We start from the raw sequence: 27161 nt of genomic DNA, 5'->3' as shown, positions 1-27161 counted from the left end.
TTGGCCTTGGAAACGGGCCTTTTCTTGCCTGAGCTCACTGCCTTCCCATGCTGGCTTTCCAGATGCAGCCCGCAGCGGCCAACCCGCCCCATGCATCATATCACCCACCTGTGCCTGCCCCTGGAGTTGGCCCACCAGGCACAGAACCTAACTCCCACGTTGTTGGCACAAGTCTTACCTAGTTTTGTGCTCGCATAAATGGAGCTTTCCTGCCATCCAGCCTTTTCTCTGTGCTCTGCCTGCCTGTCGCTCAGCTGCTAAGCCAATACCACATTCACTCGGTTTGGGATTGGGTGATGGCAGAAACCCACTCCTGATTCCAATTTCCGTATCAGACTGGAACACTCTGCGGAAACCACCCCCGAACTCTCTGTGGCAGAACGCAGTAAAAGTAGTTTCTAAACTGCCCAGTGGAGACATTCCTGGCTGTTCCTGCCCTGTTCCGTCTTCAAGATGTGCTCTCAAGGGTCCCGTGGGGAAGGATGGAACCATCGACCTGGGGAGCTTTGTGTCAGACCTCTCAGTGCTGGACAGCCTTTCAACCCACCTTTCTTTGGCCAGAGCTACTCCCAGAGACCCACCTGGATACAAGGGGAATGGAGTCTTATGAGCATGAGGGGACAGAATGGACGGTGGGGGGTGAACTTGGGGCCGCCCACCTTGACTGTTCTTCATGTGGATTGTCCCAGGTCTCCACCCTGCTCCCCATGCAGAGTGCCCGCAGCCTTCCAAGTTTCTGTCCTCCTGCCTTGGCGTGAGGTGGCTTCCTGCAAAGGCGGTAGCCTTCTAGACCCTGACTGGGCATTGGGCACACATTGTCTGAAACTCAGTGTGTAGTACACTTGAGATCTGTGCGTTTCAGTCCACATTCGTGGTCCTGCAAGAGACACAAATGACGCCCACAAACAAATACAGAGCTCCAGTCACGGGCACGCATGCTCCAACGTACTGCTGTCTGTGATTCTATGGAAATGCACTAAAACCAGGCTGGAGGGAAGGAGGGATGAGAACACAAGTGTGGGAAGGTGGCAGACTGCACGATGGCACAGAAGGAGAAGGGGGTGGGACCACTCCATCAGAGGTGCTGGCAGGCTGGGCCTGACGGGACAGAGGTTTCTGGACAGCAGCGGGAGCTGGCCGATGGGCACGGCATGGGCAAGGATGGGGGGCAGGGGGCGGGGGGGCTCAGCCTTTCAGAGTTGCAGGGGAGAGAGGAGGGGGCCCAGGTTTGGTGGAGGCCAACTGCATGATCCTGCCAGGTGGGAAGCCCTTGATGGACGGTGGGGGGAGGAGTGGGAGCAACTTGAAGGCATGGGGTCTCCTGGGACCTCAGGTGGGACCATAGCGTCTCTGGGGGGCCGGACATGGTGGTGGAACAGAGGAAGCTCCTGGACTTTTTTAAAAGATTTTATTTTTTTCAAGTAATCTCTATCCCCAGCATGGGGCTCGAACTCACAACCCCAAGATCAAGACTTGCATGCTCCACCAGTTGAGCCAGCCAGGCAACCCTCTTAGGTCATTTCCATTTCCTCATGAGCCATTCAGCCGAGGGTGAGCACTACTGGAGATGCAAAGAAACACAAGGTGAGGCCCTTTCTCCGAAAGGTGAGGAGAGCTGGAGGAGGAGAGATGGGTCTGCCTGCTGCTGTGAGGGAGCCCTGGCTGTGGACTGAGCAAGGCAGTCCTGGGATGGCCACTATGTGCCCCGGCCAACTGATCACTGTCACAGGCCTGTTGGGTGAGTAAACAGGGACAGGGGCACAGCAGTGCAAGATGGCAGTACCTGTAATGACCCCTGTGAATTATAAATTGGGACAGGAGGAAAGGGAGGGAGGGGCTGATGGGCAGCCCAAAGTGGGGACAGGTTTTGGGGGTCTTGCAGGGCCCTGAGGCCATGAAGGACTGTTGGTACGAGGACCACGGGAGAAGAACCACCAGGAGGGGACGCAGATGGTTGGGGTTATCTTGGAGGCAGTGCCGTCACTGGTAACAAGAAATAGGTGGTGGGATGGGTGGTTGCTGAGGGGCAAGGCCAAGGTCATCGCAGGGGAGGAGGCGAGGAAGAGGTGTGGACGGTGGTGGTATCCTCAATGGCCGGAGTAGAAACCCCAGGGGAAGGCGGTAAGGTCTTCAGTGGGCTTTGGTAGTTGGTCACCGGCCCTGGGCGTCTGGGGAGCTGGGACGGGGAGGTGGAGATGCCAGTGGATTTGCCAGACGCAAATCCCTCCAGCCCCAGGGTCCACGGGCTGGGGCAGCAGAAGAGGGCCGTGAGGGCCAGTGTGGGCTTCAGCACAGGACCTAGGTGGAGGGAACTTTCCATTCAGAGAAGAGGATCAGAATCAGGAATGTTGCACGAGTCGCAGAGCACACAGGGAGCTGGCTGGGAGGGACCGGCTGGGCCGCACAGACTTTCGGTGTCCAGAGAGCTAAGTGAGAGGAGGGGCGGGGCAGGGTGGGCACAGTGCTGTCGCAGGGCAGGGTCCACGGATGGCCAGGGCAATGGGGGGGTGGTGGCAAGGCTGGTGGTCTTGAGGCTGGGCGGCGGGGGCTTCGTGGCTCCCATTGAATCGAACAGCCCCACGCTGGGGATAGATATTACTTGAAAAAAACAAAATCTTTTTTTAAAAAGGATGCAGGTGGAGAGCAGATCAGGGGGCTGCAGGCCCCGTGCCCGGGGGGAGAGTGGGGACAGGCTGGGAGGGTGACTGCCACAGCAGTGCCGCGGGGACCTGTGTGTGGATGGCTCCACTACCTGTGTGCTGAGCGCTGGATGCTGGGTGCAGGGGCCCACTCTCCTCTCCTTCTGTGAGCCCAGAGAGCTGGGATTCCAGCAGCTTCCGGCTTCTGGGAGGATTTCAGCCCTGGCGTCTGGGCTACAGGGGGCCTCTCCCTGCGGCTTCCACCGATCTGATTCTCTTCTCCTCGCACAAGGGCCAGGTGCTCCTGAGCTCCGAAACCTTGTCATCTCCCTCCTGTGTTAGGGAGGCGTGTGGGGAGGGTCGCACAGCCCCAAGCAGGGCTGAACCAGAGCTCACAACCCAGGTGGCTGTCTCGTGTGCCTCTCCGGGCAGCTTCTCTGCCCTAAGCAGTATGGGGTGGGGGACAGGTCCTGGTCCAGCTCAGAGGGGCAGGCAGGCCGGCCCCAGTGACCTGCTCCCAAGGAGTGGGGAGCAGGGCTGAAGGGAGGGAGAGGAGGCAGCTCCGGGCCTGGGCTCTGGGGAAAGTGATGCTTTATTATATAAAAATCTGACCCCACCCTCCTAGCCCCTCCGAGGCTGCACATCAAGCAGCTGGATCCCTGGCCAGCTCTCCAAAAGGACAGCCCTGTGTTCTCTGGCGGCGGCATGGCCAAATTCAGTGGCTGTGGCCGTGGCCCAGTGCGGGCCTTCACCGGGGGATGCCCTGGGGCGGGCTGGGCCCCGAGGTGCCCTGTGTGTCAGGAGGCCCAGTGTCGTAGCCCAGCTTCCTCATGTCCTTGGTTACCACGTTGAAGAGGAGAGTGACAAAGCCCTGTGAGCGCACGCGGGTCACTGAGGAGAGAAGGTGGTGTCAGCCAGTCTGTTCTGGGGTATCTCAGCCCCAGCAGTCTCTCCTGTAAAATGGGAATGGACCATGCCCCCACAGGGAGGTCTGGGGGCTGCACCAGGAACCGACAAACCTGGCAGACCCTCTACATTCCAGCCAGGCCCAGGTGGGAGCAGTGCTCGGAGGAGAGGCCTGGGCTGCTCCCACAGTCCATCTTGTGCATGGCAGGTGCAGGTCCCCGGCTCCCACCCTGTTTCCTAGGGGTCCACCCAGTCCCTCCCGGGCTCCAGCTTGCCTGTGGGGAGGGGGCGGGGTTGAGGGGATCAAGCTTTACCTTCTCGGCCTTCACCCTGGGCCACCACCTTGGGGTCTGTGTACTCGGGCCGGCGTCCCATGAACCAGCTGGGTGGACAGGAGGACACGGGGTGAGCAGGTCCTCGGCCTGGCTATCCCTCAGACCGGAGACATGGGCTTCAGAAACCAGCAGCCCTCCAACCCCTGCCCCAGGGCCCGGCCCTTCGCAGAATCTTTCCACACCCCCGCCCTCTGCTGGGGAAAGGTGAGGCTGGGTGCCGCAGGTAGCATCCACGAGGCTCAGCAGGCTGCCCCCCAGGCCTGAGGTGCTCTGTGCCCCACCCCTCCTTGGCTGCACACCAAGCTTTCCCATCACGATCCCCTGTGGCTTTGAGGGAGATGTGGGGCTGGGGGCACAGTGGGAACCCAGGTGGAAATCCCAGAAAGGGGACAGCAGCTGGGGACGGGCAGTGTGACCCCCCCATCCTCCCGGGGGGAAGACAGGCCCCATCCTGGAGTGGTGGACAGAGGGGCCGGATCTGGGCTCTCCACTTTCTTTTTTAATAATGTGGGATCCAGGACAAGTCCCTTCCCATCTCTGAGCCTGAGCTTGGCTTCCTCCCGGCGGTACGGAATGAACTCCCAGAGCTAGAGGAGAAGGCACTCTGGCAACTGCTGGGGTAGGGGGGACAGTCATCCTCTTATTCATGGCTCTTGCTCTGAGGTTCAGGTGCCCCAAGGATGGGCTCGCTCCGTGGTGCCCAACTCGATCCTCTCACCCCAGTCACAGGTGCAGGGGTGCGGCCCTCCGGGGGCCCCGACATGCTAGCTGTCCACCCATCCCTCCCAGGAGCCTGGAACTGCAAACACCCCCATCTTCCAGAGGCTGAGAGCAGGATGGGCACATGCCCGAGGCCACAGGCAGAGAGGTGCGGGCTGGATGCTCTGGGCTGCTGTCCCCGGGCCTGCCACTCCAGGCCCCACAGCCTGTCACAGCTCCTTCCAGACCAGAGGCCACGCCTCTGCCAAACCCACAGGAGCCCGAAACAATCCGGGTGCACATTCCCCGCGGGGTGGGCCAGGCAGGCGGGGGTGTCACCGATCCAGGAGCACCTCCAGCCTGTGCTCTGGGGGTCCTGGGGAGGGGGGCGGGGGGGGGGGGGCCAGTGATGCAGCTGGGGGTAGTGGAGGCCCCACCAGGAAGGAGGCCCCTCGGTCTGTCTGTTGAGCTTCCCACATTCTCAGAGCAGGCTCCGCCCGGCCTTCCGGCTAAAGTGGCTGACCTGGGAGGGCCAGGAGGCCTGTGCTCTGCCCCAGCACCCCCACCCTCCCCATGGCTGCCCAGCACCCTCCCCCACCAGCAGCCCCTCCAGCTGCTCGCTGGAGTCTCCTCTTGGCTCAGGCCACCGGGCCTGGACCAGCCCCCTGGCCCCTGGGGTGCAGCCTCCATCGAGGGCACCGGTGTCCCCTGGGTGCTGCCTGGGGGGTGGGGCTCCAGTCTGGCTGATCCTGGACAAAGCAGTGACTGCCCCCTGCTGTCTGTAGGCCGTGTGGACAGCCAGTAAGGGGGCTCATTGGCTCCGAGCCTCGGGAGGGGGATGGGAGGGGAACTGGGAATCTAGGGTTCTAGCCAGGGCTGGATGGCAGGCCACTGTGTCTGTGTGCCTCAGTTTCTCCATCGGAGGAGGGGGGCTCTCCACCTTACAGGCAGGGGAAGCAGCCACCGCTCTGTCCTGAGGTCTACAAGGACAGGCTGTTCAGGGTGGAGGAGAGTGTCCAGGAAAGAGCTGAGGCCAGGAAGGACCCGGTGGACTGGAGGACATGCGGGCAGGGGGTAGGGCTGGAGGTCAGCAGGACAGGAGAACGCGGGGTCTCCCAGCACCCTCGCTAAAGCTGATCCTAAACGCAGAGATGTGCTTGATGTGTTTCTAAAGCAGCGTGGAAAATGGAAAACCATTTTTGTCGCTCTGTGAAGGCTGGGTGGGGGGCGTTGTCATGGGCTGGATAACGGCCCTAGCAGTCCTTGTCCCTGGAACTTACCAACGTGACCTTATTTGGGAAAAGGATTTTTGCACATCTGATTAAAATAAAGATCTTAAACATGGGGGCGTTGTCCTGGGTTATCTGGGTTCATCCTAAATGCCCCCTAAGTGTCCTAAGAGGGGGAGGGAGAGGGGACACACACAGGGGAGGGGGTGACACGTGAGGTTGCACACGTGACCACAGAGGCAGAGACTGGAGCGATGGGCCCCAAGCCCAGGCAGGCCGCAGCCAGCAGAAGCTGGCCAGGAGCAGAGGCTCCCCAAGAGCCTGGCGGGGGGTGCAGAGGTGGCAGGAGGAGCGCGGCCCTGCGGGCGCCTTGATCTCATCCCACTGATACTGGTTTTGGACTGTGAGACAATTAAGTTTCTGAAGCCATTGAGTTTGTGGTCACTGGTTACACCAGCCCCGGGAACTAATACAGGGCTGAGGGGAGGAGGGCAGGCAGGGGGGCTGAGCAAAGGCTGGCCTCTATGGACAGGCTCTGGGAAGATTTTGACCAAACCACTTTCGGTCATCAGATCATCCCCCACTGTCTGGACTGCAAACACACGCCTTTCCCAGGGGAGGCTGCCCACTGCCCCCAGCTGCTAGCCTCTGGCACTGGCAGAAACACCCAGAAACTTGTCCTGCACGGAGACCCTTTCCTCAGAGGGATGTAGCCCTGAGACCCAAGGTTCCCTTGGAGCTGTGAGGTGCCGAGCAGCACGGATGCCGCGGCCAGGACAGCAGCGTGGGCTCAAAGCCCTTAACCTTCCTGTCCCCACTAATGGACCTGGCCCCTATTTTCCTGACAGTTCCGCAGGTGGGTGTCATCCCGTCTAGCTTACAATGGCCCAGGGCACCTTCCCATCATGGGGGCTTCCCAAGGGCCTTCGGGGGGGGCAGGCACCCACATTCTCCCCTCCAGGCCTCAGAACTCAGTGACGCCTCCTCTGTGAGGCCCAAAACTGTCCTGCCCTGTGGGACTCTGGCCAAGGCTCACCCTGAAACCACCCAGGCCTGCGGGGGGTCCGCTCGTCAGCTGCACCTGGGCACCCGGGTAGCCTTCCTTCCCTCCCCACCCCCATCCTGGCTGTGAACAGAGGGCTCCTGGCTGACCTGGTGGGGAGCAGTGTGGGGCTCGCAGCCAAGCTGAGCGGACAAGAGTCTCAGTCGCCAACCTCGAGGCAGTTGGCCTGCCCTCTAAGCCTAGATGTGGATGTGGTAAGGGCCAAGAGGCTCCCTGCCTCCCTGGTGTCTCCCCCACACTCCCCTTGCTCACCACCCACTAGTGACACCACATCCATGCTGCTCCGAGCACACTAAGCCCATGGACTTTGCACCATTTCCTACGCCTGGAATGTTCCTTCCCCAGATCAGCCACACTGGCCCTTACCTCCACTCTACTTTCTGTTTGGATGTTACCTCCTCCAGGAGGCCCCCCCACCACTGTATCCTCCTGTGTCCTTTTTCATATTTTAATATCCTATTACATCGTGAGCATCTCCCCATCTGTCGAGAGCTTTTGCTCTGCCCTGGCACTAAGACCAGTAATGGGGCACAGAGTATAAAGGTGCCCAGCCTCATGCGGCTGGACCAGCGGCTGACCGGAGCCCACAGCCCCTGCTTCCCTGGGCCCCAAAGATGGAGCAGATGGGAGACCCGACAAGGTTACCCAGTGCAAGTGAGGGAGGACAGGGACACCCCTCCCGCCCTCCACTCTGACTCCCTAGGTCAGAAGCAGGCGCCAGCAGGAGGATTTCGAAACTCACCTCGTAAACTTCTGCAGTTTAGACGTGGATTCGGGGACAAACATGGGGATGGTCCTTTTGTGCCTGAAACAGATGTTTTCATGGACAGATGTGCTGAGTAACAGAAAAGTGGTGGGACTTCCCGAGCGTCTGGTGAGCAGGAGCGGTCCATCAGGCAGCACCAAGTCCGAGCCAAGCCCTACCCGCCCCCGCTGTGCTCACTGCGAGCAAGGTGCCGGAAACGGCCCAGGGTCCCCTTGAGCCTGGCATCTTGTCAAGGCTCGGGATGATGCTGGGGTAGAGCCATCACTCCTGGGGCCCTGTCCCCCACATCTCCAAGGCCCGGTTTGGAAGCCCTTCCTCCAGGAAGCCCTCCTCGATTCCCTGCACCTTCCCCCGGCTGCAGCCCCCTGCCCTAGTCCTGCCCACCAAGCCTGGGGTCCTGGCCCTCACTACCCCAGCCCCACCTCCTCTCCACATGCCTCCCCCCACATCCTGCGCCTTCTGTCTCAGCAACAATACTCAGAACATTTGGCCGTTCTACTCTAGGCAAACTCCCATCATCTACATCCCAGAACCCCGTCTAGAGCTGTCACTGCATCTCTCTGTGTCTCTACTTCTCCGACAGCTCCCGCTGCCCAGGCCCCAGGGGATGCCAGCACACTTCCAGCCTCACAGCAAAGTCTGTCCCAGGAAAAGCCCTGCTGGGGGTGCCCTGGTCCTAAACCAGCATGGCCCAGCAAGGGACGGACTGTGGCCCAGGGACCCAGTCAGAGCCAGAACCCACCTGCCAGGTGAGAAAGGCACGTGCACTGCCCCGTAGCCTCGAACCACATCGTTCCCAAACACGTCTGGTCCGTATACACTGAGCACAATCTGCGGCCCTTGGGAAGAACAAGACAAGGGGTCAGCAGGTGGAAGGTGTAGGGCAGAGAACAGGAGTGGACACCGGACCCCTCCCCCTTCTCCACTAAGGGCTTGTGCTGACCCAGAATCTGGGGAGGCAGGCGGGGACAGCGGTGGAGAGCGCAAGTGGGCGAGGTCCTTGGTGAGGACCAGATGCCTTGCAGATCCTGTGCCTTGACAATACAGGTAGGACCCCCGAAGGCACTCTTCTCCTCTGCTCAAGGCACAGGGACCCAGCCAGGAAGTGAGCAAAGGGGCCGCTTCTTGGGAGCCTCCTTTCTGATACAGGCGGTCAGATTCAAGTGTGGGCTTCCAAGGTTCGCAGTCCACAGGGCCTGGCTTTGGGGTGCCGCAGGGGAGGTCAGAGGGAAAGAAAGACCTTCCTCACCATTTTCCTTTAAATGATCGCTGATCCCACCAGTTCCCTGTAAACATGGAGGTACACTGGGTCCTTTCTCCAGGGTCAGTCTATTCATCCTCTGAAGGCAGGGGAGAAGTCGCTGCCTGGAGTGAGGCAGGGAGGCCCAGGAAACCGGGCTGCCAGGCACCTGCGGCCTGTAGGACGAGCCTCAGGCCATCGGACAACTCACCTCCCAGCCTCTCAGGTCCCTCATCTCTAGGCCACGTCTGTGCCCTGCGTTAGGTGCTTGGTGAGCCTAAGACACGGGTTCGGGGCCCTTCCCATCACTCCCCCTCCCCCAGAGGGAGCCCCTATTCTGACTTGAAGAAAGTACTCCTTGTAAGCCTTTCCTGCCAAAGAAGGCATCCCAACATGGTTTCGATTTTACCCACTTTTTTAAGGGTTTTAATTTTGAGAGCAAGAGAGCGAGCGAGTGAGCGAGCATGGGGAGGGGCAGAGGAAGAGAATCCCAAGCAGACTCCAAGCTGAGCCAAAACCAAGAGTCAGACACTTAACCGACGGAGCCACCCCAGTGCCCTGGTTTTACCCATTTAAATGAATAAATAAAACCTTATACAAATGGAATTGTAGAATCTCTGTATTGGTACCCAGCTTCTTTAATTCAACGTCGTGTCTGTGAGATTGTTAAGACTGTGTCATGTAGGGGATGTCACTCGTTCTCAATGCTAGAGAACATTCTGGCTCTGGACAGACCAGGAGAACAGGGTTTGCTCCGGTGTTGATGGGCATGTGGGCAGTTTCTCCTTGGGGAGCCCCCAGGTGGTGAGGCTGAGCTCTTGTTCAAGCCCTTGCCCCCTGCATGCACATGGTTCTGCTGAGCACACGTCCCAGGCACCCTCACACCCGCCAGGCCTTGGAGTTCCCTTCACACCATGTCCTTACAAAGCGGGGGTCCTCAGTTTCCCTGATTGGAGTTATTCGGGCGTGGGCACGGGTGGCAGCTCACCACAGCTTGCCTTCACCTTCACTGCAATCTTTCTCACTGAAGTAAAGCCCTTGCTCTGTTTCTCAGTAACTCGCATGCCCTCCTCCGTGAAGGGACTGCTCGCCCTCTTGCCCTATTTCTACCAGTCTTTTCCTCATTGATGTGCAGTGTGTATGTGTGTGAATTCCGTGGCCTGTCTTTGCAGCTGTTATATTATGATATTATAGTAAAGAATTTCTTTTTGATATATCATTTTTGAATCACATGTGTGCACAAAAGAAGATAGTCTATTTATTTTCATACAAAAAGCCACTGGTTTTTGTCTGTGTATCTCCTATCCAGCATTCACGCCAATTTATTATTTTAGTAACTTATCTGTGGGTTATTTTGCAAATTCTACACGCATAATGTCACCTGTAAAAAATGACAGTTTTATTCTTTCTAATTCTTATGCCTTTGTTTGTTAGCAACAAGGAAATTGTTCACCATTTCACTTAGAAAAGCTAATGTTTGCTCTAAGTTTTTTGTAGATAGCCTTTATCAAATTAAGAAAGTTTCCTTCCAGGAGCCCCTGGTGGCTCAGTTGGTTGGGGATCCAACTTTTTTTTTTTTTAAGATTTTATTTATTTATTTGACAGACAGAGATCAGAAGTAGACACAGAGGCAGGCAGAGAGAGGGGGGAAGCAGGCTCCCCGCTGAGCAGAGAGCCCGATGCGGGGCTCGATTCCAGGACCCTAAGATCATGACCTGAGCCGAAGGCAGAGGCTTTAACCCATTGAGCCACCCAGGTGCCCCACAACTTTTTTTTAAAGATTTTATTTATTTTATGGAGAGAAAGAGATCATGAGTAGGGCGGGGGCGGTAGTGGGAGAACCAGACTCCCCACTGAGAAGGGAGCCTGATGCTAGACTTGATCCCAGTTCCCCGGGGATCACGACGTGAGCTAAAGGCAGACGCTTAACTGACTGAGCCACCCAGGCACCCATGGGGGTCCAACTCTTGATCTCAGCTCAGGTCATAAGTTCAGACCCCACAATGGGCTCCATGACTTTAAAAAAAAAAAAAAAAAAAAAAGGCAAGCTTTCTTCTATTCCTAGTTTGTCAAAGTTTATCATGAATGGATGCTGAATTTTATCATCGTTTCTACATTTATAGGGATGATCGTGACTTTCTTTCTTTTTAAAGCAGTGAATCACGCTGGTTGATTTCGGATATTATATAAGCTTTATATTTCTGGAATAAACCATACTTGTTCATATGTTATCCCTTTTACATCCTGCTAGATTAGGCTTATGAATATTTTATTTGAGAGTTTCTGTAACCATGTTCAAGGTCAGGAACGATCCGGAGCTGGGTCGCAGCTCCCAGGCTCCACCAAGCGCTCTGAGGTCTCTGTCCAAGTTGCAGGGATTTTCCTGGTTTTTGCACCCTGAGCCCAGAGCAGCTGTCAAAAGCCTCCATCAGCCTCTAAGTCACCTCTGGGGGAATCAGTAAATACTCTCGGGGCGATGTGAGTGGGATCACGTCTCTAGATTTCTATATTCTCCAGGATCGTGGCCTGGTAAATCTCTAATACTTTGCTAGCTCTCTGAAACCTTGGAATAGTTGTGTTTTGTTTTTGCTTTTTACTACTGTATTTGCCTCTGCGAGCCTTCCTCAGCAGCAGGAGATGGCCCACTATCCAGTGCCCTGTCCCAGGAAGCCTATGGAAGCATTCTTACTCGTGGATAATGACAAGGAGGACTGCCAGGCAGCCCCTGCTTCGGAAACCCCGCAAGCCTAGACCCCAAGCCACATGCAGCAGAGAGGCTCAGACTGTGGAATCAGATGGGCCTGAAATCCAATCCATGCTCAGCTGCTAGATATAAAGCCAAAGGCAAATGAAATTACTTTTGGGCCTCGGTTTCCTAACGTGAGAAAAGAAACAGAGTGATCTGTCCACCACATAGGCCGAGTCCACCTGGGCCACAATAGCCACAGGCTGGGGCCACACTGATACTCTCTGAGCTTCCTAAAGGTCAGCTCTGTCGCCTGTCCACGAACCGGGTTAGGGGTGGTGGGGGAGGTGGAGGGAATCGGCCAGGTGGCAAGAGAGCAGAGGATGGGGCTGTCGCAAGGGCCCAGGGGACGAGCAGAGAGGAGCTGGGAGCGGATGGCCATGGGGGCACCTCCCCCCGGCCCCCACCCAGGTGTCCCTGCAAGGCCCCTGCAGACTCACAGCCGTAGGGGTTCGTGCTCTTGAAGGTGACGTCAATTGGGAAGTTCCACACCAGCGCTCGCCGCACATCCTGGCTCTTGGACGTGATCTGTGAGATGCCCTCCTCCAGACCCTGTGGGAACAGGGACGGCGACAGCTGCTGCCCGTGCTCCGGCTGCCACACCGCTCCCCCGACCTAGGTGGGCAGTTTTCCTCACTACCTTCTGCCAATACGCTAACTTCCCATGACCAGAACTCCAGGGCGCTGGGGCAGCTCCTGAGCCTCTCCGGGTTTCGCTTCGTCGGATCTGGCTTCGTGAAGAGCCAGCCCGGGCCTGGGTTCTCGCCCCCTCACAAGAGCAAGCGGTCACAGGTCATGTCCCTCTTCTGTCACGGTCACGTATGTTGGTGCACGTGTGTGTGCGAGCTTCTCTATCAGGAAATGAGGCTGGCCCTATGTCTTCCTCCACCCACCAACCCATTTGTAGCTCCCCTGCCAAGCACAACTCCTGGAATGAGCTGTGCACACTCTCCGGCCCCCATTCCTTCTCGCTTCCCTCTCGAGAACCCACTTCCATCTGAGCACAGGTGCCCATGCTACCGAAGAGCTTTTGGTGGGGAGCTCCAGGGACCCCAGGGTTGCTGTATGTGCGGACATTTCTCCCAAACCCGCAGCCGGTCCTCACCTCTGACCTCCAGAGCACCCCACCTCCACTGCCAACCCTGCACCCTGGCTGGATGTCTACTGGGAACCTCAACCACCACACATGCTGGACAGAGCTCTGGAAAGTTCTCCCAGATCTGGCTACCCAGTCTTCTCACTGAAAGGCGGCTCTGCTCCCAAGTGCCCGGGCTCAGAAGCTTCATGTTATTCTTAACTCCTTTCTCCCATGCCCCACATCTGCCCGAGAGGAAACCCTGTTGCCTCCACCTTCACAATATATTGGAAATTCGAGCACCTGCCGCACCCTCAGTGCTGCGCCTCATCTACGTGCTGTCTTTGCTCCTCTGTTTCTGGGAACTGTCCAGGGTCTCCCTCTCTGGCCCTTGCTCCCCGTCTACTCTGGACACAGAAGCCAGAAGGAGCTATGGAAAACACTAGAACACTAGGCAGGTCATGTTCTCTGTTCCAGACTCTCTGAGTGGGTCCCATGTAACCCTGCATGAAGCTGTGGTCCTTACTCTGACTGACCGTGTCCTCCACGGCCTGACCCCCCCACCCCCGCTTCAGCTCCTGCCACACTCCTCCCTGCTCATGCTCCTTGCTGGCCACACCTGCCTCCTTCCTGTTCCTCAAGCGCCAGGCACAATCCCGCCTCAGGGCCTGTGCACCTCTGCTCCTTCTGCCTGCAGAGCTCTTAACACAGACCTGCACATGGCTCCTTCCCTCACTCCATTCAGGTCTTGGCCCGAAGTTACCTTCTCAGGGAGGCCCTCCCCAGCCCCCCTCACCTAGATTCTGGTTTCTCTCTATCCTCCATACCTCCCTTCCCAACTCTACTTTCTCTTTGGCACTTTTTACTAGAACATACTAGAACACTGGTACGTATTGTCTGTCTCACTGCACAAGGATGTGCGCTCCACGAAGACTGGGACTCTCATCTAGCTGTCTGGGGGAGACAGATTACTCTGAGCCCAGTCTTGCAAGGAGAGCTTCTGTTCTGCCTTCGGACTCCCCAGAGTCCTCCCCGTGGGCTAGAAGAGGGCCGGAGGCTCTACGGCCCACATGTTCCTCTTCACGGCCATGTGCAAGCTTCCGGGACGGGGCACGTGAGCTAGAGTGCAGCTCTGATCTGGGAGCCCGCTGATGGCTGCATTCCCCACTCCAGCTTTACCAGGAACAAAGTCACGCTTGGAACCTCCCTGAGCTCAGTGTCTACCTCTGCATGGGTTCTGAACTGGGACTGAAAGGGGAAAAGTGGACACCTTCAGAAACCCCATTGGTCATGGAGCCTGTTCCTAAGGGACGCCCGAGGGCCCAGCTTACCGCCGTGGGGGCCCAGTCCTGGCCATACACAAAGCAGTACTTGCAGTAGAGATCATCGTACTCTGGAAACTGCAGGAAGAAGCACACACAGCTTGAGATTACGGAGACCCGTGGTGAGGCCAACGTGTTGACTACGTAAAGGCAGCCAATAGGAATTCTGAGCACCAGGCACCTGGAGTGGGTCTAAGAAACAGCCAGGGCTGAGGACACGGGGTGCAGCATAGGGACTGGGGCCCGAGATGTGGGAGTCCAAGGTGCAGTCCCAGGCTGCTACTGCCATTGAGCCTTTGCCTGAGTTCTGGCTTCTGTCTGGCATGCCCTTCCCATTACTCCATCTGGCAAACTCCGGTTCATCCTTCAAAACTTACCTTCCAGGGAGCCTGTCCTAACCTCCAGGTTGTTTTAAGCACCCCCCTGCCCCCTGACCCCTGTCCTGGCTTTGTCAGCCCCTGGTCCTCCCCTCTATCAAAGCTCTAATGGTTTGTTTATTTCTGTCAACCCCATTTGACTGTGAACAGGGAACAAGTGTGATGACATTTTTGTGTCCCCAGTGCCTGGCACAAGGGTGGGCCCAGAGGAGGTCTGAGGGAATGGTGCCAAAGTGAAAGGATGCTATTGGGACACGAAGCCTACAGGGACCTGGAGCTCAAGGCCTGGAGAGAGGGAGGGACCAGAACTGAATGGGAGGCCCCAGAAGGCGGGCATGGGTGCTGACAGTGCACAGACGTGATCCAGCCCAGCCAAAGGCCCCTCATGGGACAGAAGAGACGAGGGGAAGGTAGTCGTGGACACTAGGCCAAGGGGCAGGTGGACAGGGTGGGAGCACGGGGACATGAGCCCGAAGAAACAGGGAGGCATGAGAGACCCAGAACTTTACCCAAACCAGTTCACCTAATCCTCACAATAATACAATAAACACCATCTTCCAACAGTCTGGAAGGGTAATACATCAAAGTTTTGGCGGCAGGCAGATCTGGGTTTAAATCCCAGCTTTGCCGCTCCATTTGGGCAAGTGTTCCCATCTGTAAAATGGGGATGCTAGTAATATCCACTTCACAGGATTGTTTCGAGGACCGAATGAGCAGTGCTGCAAACAGGGCGAATTCATGGTGAACATACCTATCTATCTCTAACTATCTAGGACCAATGGTTCTTACAAACTGTAGTAGCGTCCCCTTCTGTCAAACTGACCAGACTCTCCCAGGATCTTTCCCCCACCACCATCGTGGGATCAGATTCACCAGATTACCTCCGTTCTGACCCAAATTCAAGGATCTGAGAGTTCAGAGTGCAGAGCACTAGAGGACCGAGGCCCAGCGTCCCGATCGAGTATCGGCTTCCCGCCTTACACCCGCGTTAGGTTCCTGCCCGGGACTCCACAAGCTGGACATGATCCGAACGGGGTCTCAAAGGCTTGGCCGAGCGTGTCCTCGGCACGAGCTCAACCTCTCGAGATCGGCTTCCACCCGCGCACATCGGGGCTGAGTTTTCGCAGGAAAGCCTGTCAAACGCTGGTTCCCCTCGCCCGCCTAACCGTGGGAGACAGAGGCTCGGGAGGAACAACGCACCTCTCCGGGGCCACGCGGCAGCCCTGGAGGTCGCGGGATGGGCCTCCGGGGAGAGTGGGGTAAGGCGGACGAGGTCCACGGCCGCTCACCTGGGCGCTCTCCACTTGCCCGTTGACCATGAGTAGGAAGACGCTGGGACCCGCCGCCGTCATGGCCAGGCTAGGGGCTCCAGGAAAGGACCAAGGTTACGCGCAGGGTTGCGGAGAGGCTCCGGGTTGCCCTGGAAACCGACGGCGTGGCGCGTGGGACACGTTTCTTGGGATGGGACCTTCGCTAAAGCAAGCGTGCATGCCGTAGTGCGCAGGCGCAGCCAGCGGCGGCGGGTGGGGCTGGGCCCTCGGAGGGCGGGGCTCCGCAGCCCCACCCCTCTCCGGGGAAGCTGGGGCAGTCCACGAGACCCGCGTCGGAGCGTGGGCCTATTGCGTGGAACCTAGCCGCGCTGCGGGATCAGGCTACACCTCCAGGGAGTGTGTGTCCACTCGGCTTCGGCCCCGCCAGCCCCTAAGCGCAGAGGCGCTCCCTGACTCAGGCCGGTCGGATACCAAGTGATACAGATGCCTTCCGCCACGAGATGGCGCTGTGGTGCTACCAGGAGGATTGAGTAGGGCAAGACTGCGGGGCGCAGGTGCAAAGCCACCTCCGCGAGTCGGAGGTAACGCGGGAGGCCCGCGAGGGGCGGGGCCGCCCGGGTTCTGGAGAGTCCTCAGCTGGGGCCCAGCAGCTGCTTGCGCAGGTCAGAGGGATGCTCCCCTGGGGCTTTTGAGAACCCCTGCCCCCCAAAAATTTATTAAACAAACTTGAGAGGGACCTCAAAAAAACCTTTAGTCCAAGCCACGGCTCCTGCATGTGAAGGGGGGAAACTGAGGCCCACGGAGGGCTTAGCACCTGGCATCCCAGCCATCCAGCCGTGGGAAGAAGAGTGAGCCTGAGTCCACTGCTCTGCCAAGTTAATGTTCACATGACAGTTACTCCCTGGCTGCCCCGAGTAGGTCATAGCTTCTGTTAACACCTGGATTCTGTCCCTCTTAGCACTCACCATGGTTTATATGACTCGAGCTAGTGCTTGGCTCCCCTCTCCTAGACAGCCTGCCTGTTCCAGGAGCCCAGGGGCCACGCTGATCTTGTGTTCTGGTTTCGGGGCACATCGGAAGCCCTGCTAACGGTGTTAGATGAATGAATGAAGGAGAATCACAGAGGGGAGGTGGCTGGGCTACAGTCACAGCAGCAGGGAAGTAGCTGAATCAATGTTCACTGCCAAGACTTCACAGACTAAAGAGCCTCAATGCCTCCTCTGTCTGGTCCTGGGCCTGTTCTTGGCCATGGTGTCCAAAAATGGCATTAGAGACCTTAGCTCTGATCCAGGAAATGAAGGGAGGCACAGGTGTATAGATTTCCAGGAGCCCAGGCCCCCAGCAGGGACCCCAGGTCATGATGTCCCTGCAGCAGCCAGTTGCTAACTTGGAAGCAGGCCAGCGGGCTCCCTTCAGACACCTGTGCAGGAGAGGGAAGGAGGAGTCAAAGTCAGCCCAGACTGACCAACCACTCCGAAAAGGTGAGCAGAGATAACGGATTGGGGGAGGAAGCTGTGGGCAGCCAGGGTTCACACGTGTGACGGGAGATGCTGAGGTTGTGGAGTGCAGATGGGTGCAGGCCCCAATGCGACCACACTTGGAGCTCAGAGCTGGGGTGGGAGTTTGCCTTTCCAGGGACTTGGTCATATCCCTTACCCCACCCCTCATACCTTCTTTCCAGTTCAAATACTCTCTCCCACGGATTCTACCACTCTTTCCTCCTTGTGGCTTTTGAGGTTCAGTATCATACAAAAGTCGGTTGTCAACAAAATGCTTGTGATTATCAAATAACCAGGGCTTCCAGTAGTTTATAAGCCAGCTGTGTCAGGGGCACCTGGGTGGCTCAGTCGTTGAGCATCTGCCTTCGGCCCAGGTCATGATCCTGGGGTCCTGGGATAGAGCCCTACATCAGGCTCCCTGCTCAGTGGGGAGCCTGCTTCTCCTTCTGTCTCTCCCTCTGCACCCCGCCCAGCCCACTAACCAAGTATATGGAATGGGAGGCCCAGGATTGGGTGGGAGGATGGCCAGGCCTAGCTCTCCCAGGTCTGGTAAGCTTAGGAAGGACTGCAGGGGAAGGGGCAACTCGAGGTTTGCTCAGGGCCCAGCTGGAACCCTTATCACCAGTTTGGGGAAGAGGGTGGCAGGGGGCTTGGTGCCCTGGGAACCCTCAGGCAGGCACCTACAGGTCTGGAAGTCAGGGTGGACGCTGTGCAGCAGGGATCTGCTCTGGGAGGGTGGGGTGGGGGGTGGTGGGGGGTTATGGGGGGCAGACCCTCAGCCAGGACTGACATTCAGATTTGCCCATTTCCTGCCCTTCCCTGAACATCCTCCCGGACACTCCCCACTCCCCCCTGCCTCAACTAGGGCTCCATCATCTCCTGCGTTCTCACAGTCCTCCCAGGTCCCTGGGGAGGGGACCAGGAAGGTGCCCAGTGCCTGCCACGGGGGCTGGAGGCTGACTCGGACCTAGTTGGGTGTCCGTGCTCCCCCTCCCCCCTGCCTCAGCTGTTCCTGGGGCTCGGGGACTGTTGGGATTACTGCTTCCGCAGGTGCCCCAAGCTCTTCCCTGACTGCCTGCCTCACCCCAGTCCGGCGCCCCCCTGCTGCCTTCAACTGTCCCAGGTCTCCACTCCCATCCTGCAGAAATTAGCTTCAAATCCTTGGGCCCCTGCAGAGCTGCCACAGGAGGAAGGGGTGAGGCCGGGTGGCCAGAGGGACAGGCTGCACAGTGATGGTGGCCTTGGCCGCAGGGCCAGTGCCAGGCCACCAGAGCCAGGCCGCCAGAGCCAGAGCCAGAGCCCTCACACCCTCCCGAGGACATGAGCAGCTCCTCCACACGGGACATACTCTCGCATGAGGCCCTGGACCTGGGACGTGTAGCCTTCCTCTTTCTTATCTGGCCCCCCACCTTTCCATCCAGACCCCTGCTAAGCTCTGCAGCCCCCCTCCTACCTCTCACCTCTCCAGCTGTAAGTCAGACTGCCTGCAGTGTGATCCTGTGTCACTTGGAGAAAGCTACTCAACCTCTCAGAGCCTGTTTCCTGGTTACACTCAGGGAGGTCGTGGTCAGGATTAGATGTGATAATGTAGGTCAGATACTTAGAGCAGACCGAAGCTCGATGTATTTGAACTCTTCTTGTTATTAAAAGCACTTCTTGGAATACTCATGCTCTTCCTTCTATCCAGCACATCATCTCTTTCCTGCCCATCCAGAGAACTCCTATTCAACCTTCAAAGCCCATCTCTGTGAAGTCTTCTCTGAACTCCTCTCCCCAACCTCTCACCATCTTCCTCCTGGGACGATTTCCTCACCCTCCTCCCTAGAAGCTGGTTGTAGGCAGGTGCCGCTTCCAGTTGGCGACGGCGACGAGAGAAGAATTGGGCACAAACAAGTCAGCTGCAAAAGACTGGGAGCCGGGGACAACAGTCGAAAAGGACTGCTGCCACAAGCAACTCCACAGTCTCACTTTTATTAGATAGAAAACAATAGCCAACAGAAGGATTGATGAAGGTCACACGTTAGTCACGTCTTGCAGACCAGCAAGGAGGAGGGTACGGTTTATAGTTAACCAAGCACATTCACAGGACTCCTCTAACGAACAACGAGGGCTTCTGGGAAGAGAAAGGAGCGATCACGAAAAAGGGAAGCAGGCGGTTTTCATTCCACCCTGAGCTGACCGGGCGTTCCCGGGTGCTCGGCTTCCCTGAAGCAGGCGGCGTTCTGCCCTGGGCGGGCCAGGCGTTCCCGGCTGCCCGGCTTCGGTGAAGGGGCGGCGTTCCGCCCTGAGCGAGCCGGGCATCCCCAGCTGCCCAGCTTCACGGTCGTACATCGTCCTTCTCCCCTAAGACCCGTTGTCAGTATCAGTGTTTCTTAAGGCCATATCTAAATGTGCTTGGCAACTAGTAAAATCCTCCAGGGGTTACAGTTTAAGTAACAAATTGTTCTGAGGGGCAGCAGCAGGCAGGGTATCCAGCTCTGCTTGATTTTCTCTCGAGACAGGGAGCTCACTCATGACTGAGGCAGCTGGGTCTCATTTAGGTAGCCCACCCTGTCCACCTGGTCCCACCCTCAGAGATGGAGCCCCATCCACGTGGAACTCCTCCCTGCAAACTAGGGGCCGCCCGCCCCCACCTGTCACTATCTCTGTCCCGCACCCAAGTTCCTGTTACTGGAACGCAAGCCTGGGTTAACAGTTTTTAGAGAATGTGGACTCTCAGCCCTCAAGGGATGGGTGGCCCCGCCCCCTGTCCCAGCCCCTTTCCCGCAGCCCCTCCCCAGAGAGCAGCAGCACGAGCACCACCAACATTTACAGAGCCGGCCCTGCGTCTCATCCATCCCAATGGGGTCTGGCTTCCTCCGTCACCCCAGGACATTTCACCTCTCTGGTGTCCCCTCCCCACCACCCACACAAGGCTCACGTCAGTGGGCAAAGGGGACGGTGCCTGGGGAAGAGGCCTGGATGCCGGGGGTTGGAGGGGGTGGCCGGTGTCCGGCTTACAGACCCAGGCCCATCCCCGTGACTTGGGCCAGGGGCTCCTTCCCGGGCTTGCCTCCCATCTCAGGGGACAGAGAGGGCAGCTGCCACAATCCACAGCAGCAAGGAGACTCCCACCCTCCCTCTCCCGACATCTCACGGAGCTCTGGGGCGCCCGCATTGAGGCTTTCTCACAGCAACTCCACGTGCTCCGTGCTCCCCACGCCCCCCTCCCCCCATTAATGACAGGGTGCCTGAGGTTCAGAGAAGTGAATGGCTCGGCCAGATTAGTGTACTGGAGGCTGAGTTGGATTCAAACCATGGTCTGGGCCACTCCAAGTCCCTATATCCTTCTTCTCCTAGCCCTTATAGGTCCCTCTTCCTGGCTCAAGCTCTCAGTTGTTCTGCGGAGGGGCTGGACCCAGAGATGCAAAGTTAGGTCCTTTGTGGCCCGGCAGGCCCCCCTCACCCTCTGTCCCTCCTGCGGCTGCCCCACCATTCCCTGCCCCCCAGCTTTACAGTACTGCACCCCTGCACGCACACTGCCTTCTTGCAAATTGTATGCATTTATATTTCATTGAGGTGGAATTCACAAACATGAAAGCAACCATTATTTTGAAGATTTATGTGTTGGAGAGAAAGAGCGTGTGTGCTCACACACGCACAATGCCGGAGGCGGGGAGCAGAGGGAGAGAAATAAGCAGACTCTGTGCTGAGCCCGGAGCCCAACACAGGGCTCGATGCCACGACCCTGAGATCACAACCTGAGCCCAAATCAAGAGTCGGACGCTTAACCGACTGTGACACCCAGTTTCCCCTAAAGTAACCATTTTTAAGGTAAAATTCAGCATTGTAAAGTTTTTTCTGGTGAGATAAACACAACACCAGGCAGAGTGGGTGCAAGGCAAGATTTATTAAAAACGCTCTCCGGCGAAGTTTCAGGGCTCAGGAGAAGGGGAGCCAGGAAAGTTGCGCCGGGAGGAGGTGGGCACCCTCGGGCGAGGTTCCGCCACTCTGGAAAGCAGAGTGGCGGAAGTCGCACCCAAGGCAGGGAGGAGGGGGCTTTTAAGGGGTCTCGGAGGAAGCTCAGGGGTCTTTTGGAAGTTTCCCTTATTTGGATATCCCGCCTGCTCATCGGGATCCCATTGGTCCACAGGAGCCCGGGGCGGGGGTCTCAGATTCCTGCTTGGGCCTTTGTTCTCCTGTCCGAGCTCAGGTCTTGTGGCGGGAACTTTCGCCATCTTTGGTAGCCCCCTTCCTGCCAGCCCAACATTCCGACCTTTTGCTTAATATAATGGTGTCAGGGGCGTTGACTCGGTTCTGGCTACTTCCTGCTGACAGGGGGCGTCGTCGTAGGGGTAGTCGGAAGTGGGCAGGCGAGAGTAGGGCTGGAGGAGGAGTTGATTGACAGATACTCAGGCAAGTTCTTGTAGGCGACCCTGCAAGTACCGGAAAAGACAGGGAGCAACTGAGATTAGGAGGAGGATTATGCTTACAGGTCCCGCCAGAGGGAGCTGCCAGGTTACCCAGTTGTAGGGGTCCAGGCCCCAGGAGGATGTGTCTCGCCACTGTGCTTGGATCCGATCCCTGAGTTCTTTGATCCTGGAGGTAACTATATGATTGGTTAACAAAGTAACAACATTCTTCATTTAATAATAGGCAGGTCCCCCCTTTTTCGGTGGTCAGAAGGTCTAAGGCCCGTCGGTTCTGTAGAGCTAAGGCTGCCAGGCTGGTGACTTGCGTCTGTAGGGCTGTGAGGGAGTCAGCAACCCGTTCCGTGTCATCATTCAGGGCTTGGGAGAGTTTGTAAGAAAAAGTCTATGGAGGTTCCTATCCCCGCTGTTCCAGTTGCCACCCCTGTGGCTATTCCTGCCCCTGTTATGAATGGGAGGTGGGCAGCCCTTCCTCCATGGTGTTGGGGAAATAGGATGGACAGCAGCTGGGATTCAGAGTAGATGGTGGTAGGAGATAGTAGAATGAATATACAGCCCAGGGAGTCATTAGTGGTCAGGCAGCGATAGATTCCCTGAGGGCACAAGAGAAATATTCCCGAGGGAGTACAGTACAGGAGGGAGGAGTTAGTGATATGGCAGCTGCGGTGGTAAGGGAGGACACATTAATAATAGGTATGTTTCCCCCGATGGGGCCCATATGGACCGTATTATTTGTGGCCCTGAAGTTGGGGAGTGGCCAGTCAATAGGGTGGGGTATCCCTACGACAAGGAGTGAGGTAAGGTAGATAGGATAAAAGAGGTGGGGAAATGGCTGGAGGGCTGTGATTTCTAAGAAAGGGCCGGACGTATAGTAATTCAAATGGGCTTAAGCCTGAAGACCCGCGGGGCGTAGCCAGGAGTCTGGTGAGAGCCATAGGCAGAAGTGTAGGCCAGGAAAGACGGGTTTCTAGAGTAGGTTTGGTGAGTTGGGCTTTGAGCAGCCCATTGGCCTTTTCTACCTTACCAATGACTGTGGGTGGTATGGGATGTGAAGTTTCCAGGTTATGTTGAGGCTCTCAGCTACCTGTTGGGTTACACTGGAGATGAAGGCAGGTCCGTTGTCCGACTGGAGGGTCTGGGGCAATCCGAACCTCGGGATGATGCGCTCGATGAGTATTGTAGCCACTACGTCTGCTGTTTCCTGGGCGATGAGGTATGCTTCGATCCAGCCTGTGAATGAATTTTATGGCAAGGCATGGGAGTGAAGTCCAGGTGTCAGTCTTCCCCCGGCTGATGACCTCGGAGCTGTTGGTTAGGCCCTGGTCTGCAGATTCCTCCTTGTGAATTCACGGCAGAACAGGTTTTGCAAGCCCTGTGGACAACTTCGATTACCTTAGATAAGGAAGGATGATAGAACAATGGCTGAAGAAATTAGTGGAGAGCCTATGGGCCACTATGGAGGGATTGGTGGATGTCAGTAATCAAGGTGTGCACCAGATTGCCTGGCAGGGCAATCCTGTCCTGGATGTAGATCCACCCCTTATCTGGCAAGGGTGTAGGCAGTAAAGTTGCAGGGTTTAAGCGGGGAGAGGTAGAGAGAGAGAGATGCGGGTTCTCTAGGAATAGCAGATGGAATAGCTGGAGACGAGGAGTCAGATGGGCCAGGGATCGGTGGCTAAGGACTGTGAGTCAGCAGAAGAGTAGACCGTGATGGGCTGCCCTAAGGTCATGTTGAGGGCCTTAGAGGGGGGTACTTGATATCCCTTGGCCCCCAGAAAGTTAAGTAGGGTGGAGGTGTCGTCTTGGGAGACCGAGAGGGAGGGGCTGCAGAGGAGGAGGTCATCCACATCTGTAGGAGAGTCCTGGCCTTAAGGACGCACTGCTGTTAAGTCTGTAGGCCTGGCCGACAATGTGAGGGCTGTCCCTGAACCCCTGGGGTAGAACAGTCCAAGTTAATTGTCCCGAAGCATGCGTGTCAGGATCCTCCCAGGTGAAGGCAAAAAGAAAATAGGAATCAGGGTGCAAGGGGACGGTGAAAAAAGCGTCCTTGAGCTCCAGTACAGTAAAGTGAGAGGTGTTTGGGGGAACGCGAGACAGTAGGGTTAGGAACGACTGGGTGGAGGGGGACCACGACCTCGTTGATAAGCCTAAGGTCTTGTACCAGTCGATAAGCCCCTGAGGGCTTGCGTACTGGGAGGATGGGGTGTTACAGGGGGAAATGATGGGGATCAGGAGTCCCTGACGTTAAAGCCGTTCTATGATAGTTTCAGGCCCTGGAGGTGGGCTAAGGAAATAGGGAACTGAGCTTGAGGGAAACTTAGAGTTATCCTTAAGCTGTACTTGAACCGGGGTAAGGTGGGAAGCAATGATGGGTTCTGAGGTGTCCCACACCTGAGGGTCTACAGTAGGTAGGTCATCTGGAGTGGGGGTCGAGGGAGTGGAGAGGTGTAGGATGAGACGGGTTGAGGTGGATAGAGGGGAGGAAGGGGAGAGGCAGATAGTTGCCCTTAGTTTCTGGAGAATGTCCCTACCCAGTAGAGGGACCAGGCAGGAAGGAATCATAGGAACGAGTGGGGGAAGGGAAACCCATCCAGGCTACAGGTAAGGGGAAGGGTCACCCTAGGATTGGAGGAGGTCCCATCGATCCCCATAACAGTAATTGGTGAGGTTCGAGTAAGTCCCGAGTAGGAAGGCAGAACAGAGTAGGTAGCCCCCGTGTCCAGCAAAAAAGAGATGGACTTACCCGCTACCTGGAGCATAACCCTGGGCTCGGCCTGGGTGAGAGGGGTGGCTGAGTCTGGGCTTCGTCAGTCGTCCTCCAATCCAAGCAGTTGAAAGGCCAGACTTACTATCTCGGGGGGTCCCCCACGTTGAGGCGTCGAAGATACCCCGAGGTTAGGGCAGTCGGATTTCCAGTGGCCCATCAAATGGCATTGAGGGCAAGGCCGAGTTGGCGGCTTTGGATTGGGGCACTCACGAGCCCAATGTCCCTCGGCCCTGCATTTGAAACAGGCCCCCCGACGGGGTGCGATTGGTTTCCCCTCTCTGCTGGCTCCCAGAGCTGGCCGGCCGCAGGGCTGCTACCAAGGCTTGGGTCTGCAACTGAACCTTTTGCTGGAGTCTGGCTTGTCGTTTAAGCTCAGCCGCCTCCTCACGGGAATTAAAGACCTTAAATGCCATTTTCACCAAGTCAGAAATGGGGGTCTGAGGGTCCTCCTCAGCCTTCTTTAACTTTCTCTGTATATCCGGTGCCGATTGAGAGATAAAATGAGTAGCCAGTACCGTGGCCCCCGCAGGAGAGGCAGGGTCCAAGCGAGTGTACTGGGTTAAAAGTTAGGTCAACTGGTTAAGAAACCTGGTGGGGTTGTCGTAGGGGCCTGGACAATATCCCTAATCTTGTCGTAATTAACGGCCTTATTAGAGGCTGCCCTCATGCCGGCTATGAGACACTGGACCATGCGGTCGCGGTGCCAGTGGCCATCTTGGCCATCCTGATAATCCCAACCTGGTTCTACAGCTGGGACCGCCCGGGCTCCAGCATCAGTGAGCTGGACCTGATCCGCGTGCTCCTGGGCAGCAGCCTGGATGGGTTCCCTCTCCTCTATGGTGAGGGTGGTGGTCTGGACCACATGTAAATCATGCCAGGTGAGGTCATAGGCTTGGGCCAGATACTGGAATTCTTTAATGTAGTTATCAGAACTGGCCGAAAAGGAGCCCAAACGTTTCTCAATTTGGGAAAGGTCCTGTAGAGAGAAGGGCGCATGAACTCAAACTTCCTCAGCTCCAGCAACCTCCCTTGGGGGTCAGACTAACTCAGCGGGGGGCTTTCGAGCCCTAGTGCGGCTGGAGCCACACAGACACATTCACGCAGTCAGGCACTCTTCAGATTCAAACAGATTGGACACCCTCCCCTTTGGGTATCCCTGGCTAATGGGAGGTGATCAGTCTCCCCTTGCATTCTTTACGAAAGCATCTAGCTCAAACAGTAGCCCTGCGACTGTTACAACAGAATTCAATTAAGCACAAAAGGTGTTTACCAACAGATTTCAAAAGCGTAAACCTAGTTCTGGCGACCAGCGCTCGGGTATTTTATCCCATTCTGTTAAAGGTTACCAAAGACTTTGAATGCTACCTTAAGAATGACCCATTAAAACTCTGAGACACAAGTAACCAGCAGTTCTAGTCATCTCTTTGCTAGCAGATTTTAACAAATAACAAGAGCCTATTTGACCTTCAGTAAGCTTTGATTGGAGTTTCCCGTTTACTGCGGATAAATTTGTCAGGAGTTCAGATAGGAGTGGGAGGGGGAGAAGGAGGGGTAGACGAGAGCGCTGGTTCAGAAATCCTGAATTTAAGGGACCTTGGGGTGAAGGATCGCGGTAAAGAGGAGGAGGAGGAGGAACCAGAGGCCCTCTTGTCAGTGGATGGGTGAAGCTCTCCGGGGGTTCAGAGAGAGGAGACGGGGAGGAGAGGTCCGAGTCTTTGGGAGCAGTGGGTGGCAGGGTAGGGGGAGGAGAGCGGGCCAAGAGGACCTGTGAGGTGGAGCAGTGAGAGCAGAGGAAGGGGCGAGAGTGCAGAGTCCAGAAAGCTGGACATAAGGGACCTTGGCCCATCTGCCTTGGTGCCTGCCGAGGTTATTTAGGTCCATGAAAGTCTGATAGTTAAACGTGCCTTCCGGAGGCCATTGGGACTGATTGTCTAATCGGTATTGTGGCCAAGCGACAGTACAGTAACGTCGTTTTCGCAGGTCCTGGTCCAGTTCCAGGGTTTTAAGATTGGCCAGCAGGCCTAAAACACCCCCGGGATGTTTTAGGGTCGAATTTGGATTGGGAGGTCCCCACGATTCGTTGCCGGGCAACCCGAGGGCTGGAGGAAGGCGTCCCCTCGTCCACCACTGGGTTGCGGAAAAACTGTGTCGACTGCCGTAGAGGTTAGGACGTCTCCCAGCCTCTCGGAGTCACGGAGGTCACCTGGTGACCGGCGGGGTCCACCCTGACGCGGCCGCGATTAGGGCAGGGCTTTCCGGAAGGAGGCGCGGAATCGGGGAAACTCACCACAGCTTCGGAAGTGGCGTTCGGAAAGGCAGGTCCGGTTCAGCCAGGGAAAGGAGAGAGCCTCCCCACTGTGTGGGGGCTCAATCTCCTTCCCGGGTGCCGGCACCAAATGTAAAGTTTTTTCTGGCGAGATAAACACAACACCAGGCAGAGTGGGTGCAAGGCAAGATTTATTAAAAACGCTCTCCGGCGAAGTTTCAGGGCTCAGGAGAAGGGGAGCCAGGAAAGTTGCGCCGGGAGGAGGTGGGCACCCTCGGGCGAGGTTCCGCCACTCTGGAAAGCAGAGTGGCGGAAGTCGCACCCAAGGCAGGGAGGAGGGGGCTTTTAAGGGGTCTCGGAGGAAGCTCAGGGGTCTTTTGGAAGTTTCCCTTATTTGGATATCCCGCCTGCTCATCGGGATCCCATTGGTCCACAGGAGCCCGGGGCGGGGGTCTCAGATTCCTGCTTGGGCCTTTGTTCTCCTGTCCGAGCTCAGGTCTTGTGGCGGGAACTTTCGCCATCTTTGGTAGCCCCCTTCCTGCCAGCCCAACA

At 57.0% G+C, this 27161-nt stretch overlaps 1 protein-coding gene and 1 long non-coding RNA gene across 2 annotated transcripts; both read right to left on the bottom strand.

Annotated features, from left to right (window-relative positions):
• Positions 1-3213: 3213 nt before the first annotated feature.
• On the bottom strand, positions 3214-15861 carry B9D1 (B9 domain containing 1). The gene is made up of 7 exons (XM_059378786.1): positions 15687-15861; positions 14030-14098; positions 12064-12175; positions 8380-8476; positions 7614-7676; positions 3860-3927; positions 3214-3530 (listed from the first exon to the last, which is right to left on the bottom strand). Exons 1-7 carry the CDS (start codon positions 15747-15749, stop codon positions 3388-3390), a joined length of 615 nt encoding a protein of 204 aa, XP_059234769.1. The 5' UTR covers positions 15750-15861; the 3' UTR covers positions 3214-3387.
• Positions 15862-21551: 5690 nt separating this feature from the next.
• Positions 21552-25134, bottom strand: LOC132003279 (uncharacterized). Its single transcript, XR_009400163.1, has 2 exons — positions 21670-25134; positions 21552-21582 (listed from the first exon to the last, which is right to left on the bottom strand). It is a non-coding gene; the product is annotated as an uncharacterized LOC132003279 (long non-coding RNA).
• Between the last annotated feature and the right edge of the window lie 2027 nt (positions 25135-27161).

Source organism: Mustela nigripes, chromosome 16 (assembly GCF_022355385.1).
Source record: "Mustela nigripes isolate SB6536 chromosome 16, MUSNIG.SB6536, whole genome shotgun sequence".
NCBI classification, from domain to species: Eukaryota; Metazoa; Chordata; class Mammalia; order Carnivora; family Mustelidae; genus Mustela; species Mustela nigripes.
The sequence above is the reverse complement of the archived record's forward strand: the minus strand, read 5'-3'. Positions and strand labels throughout refer to the sequence as shown.

Bases quoted from the DNA above. Each gene is read 5' to 3' on its own strand.
- B9D1 (XM_059378786.1), bottom strand. From the start codon at position 15,749: ATGACGGCGGCGGGTCCCAGCGTCTTCCTACTCATGGTCAACGGGCAA. The intron at 12,176-14,029 runs GTAAGCTGGGCC...CTGTTCCCACAG, and splicing joins AGGACTGGGCCCCCACGGCG to GGTCTGGAGGAGGGCATCTC. The intron at 3,928-7,613 runs GTGAGTTTCGAA...CTGTCCACCCAG, and splicing joins AAACTGCAGAAGTTTACGAG to CTGGTTCATGGGACGCCGGC.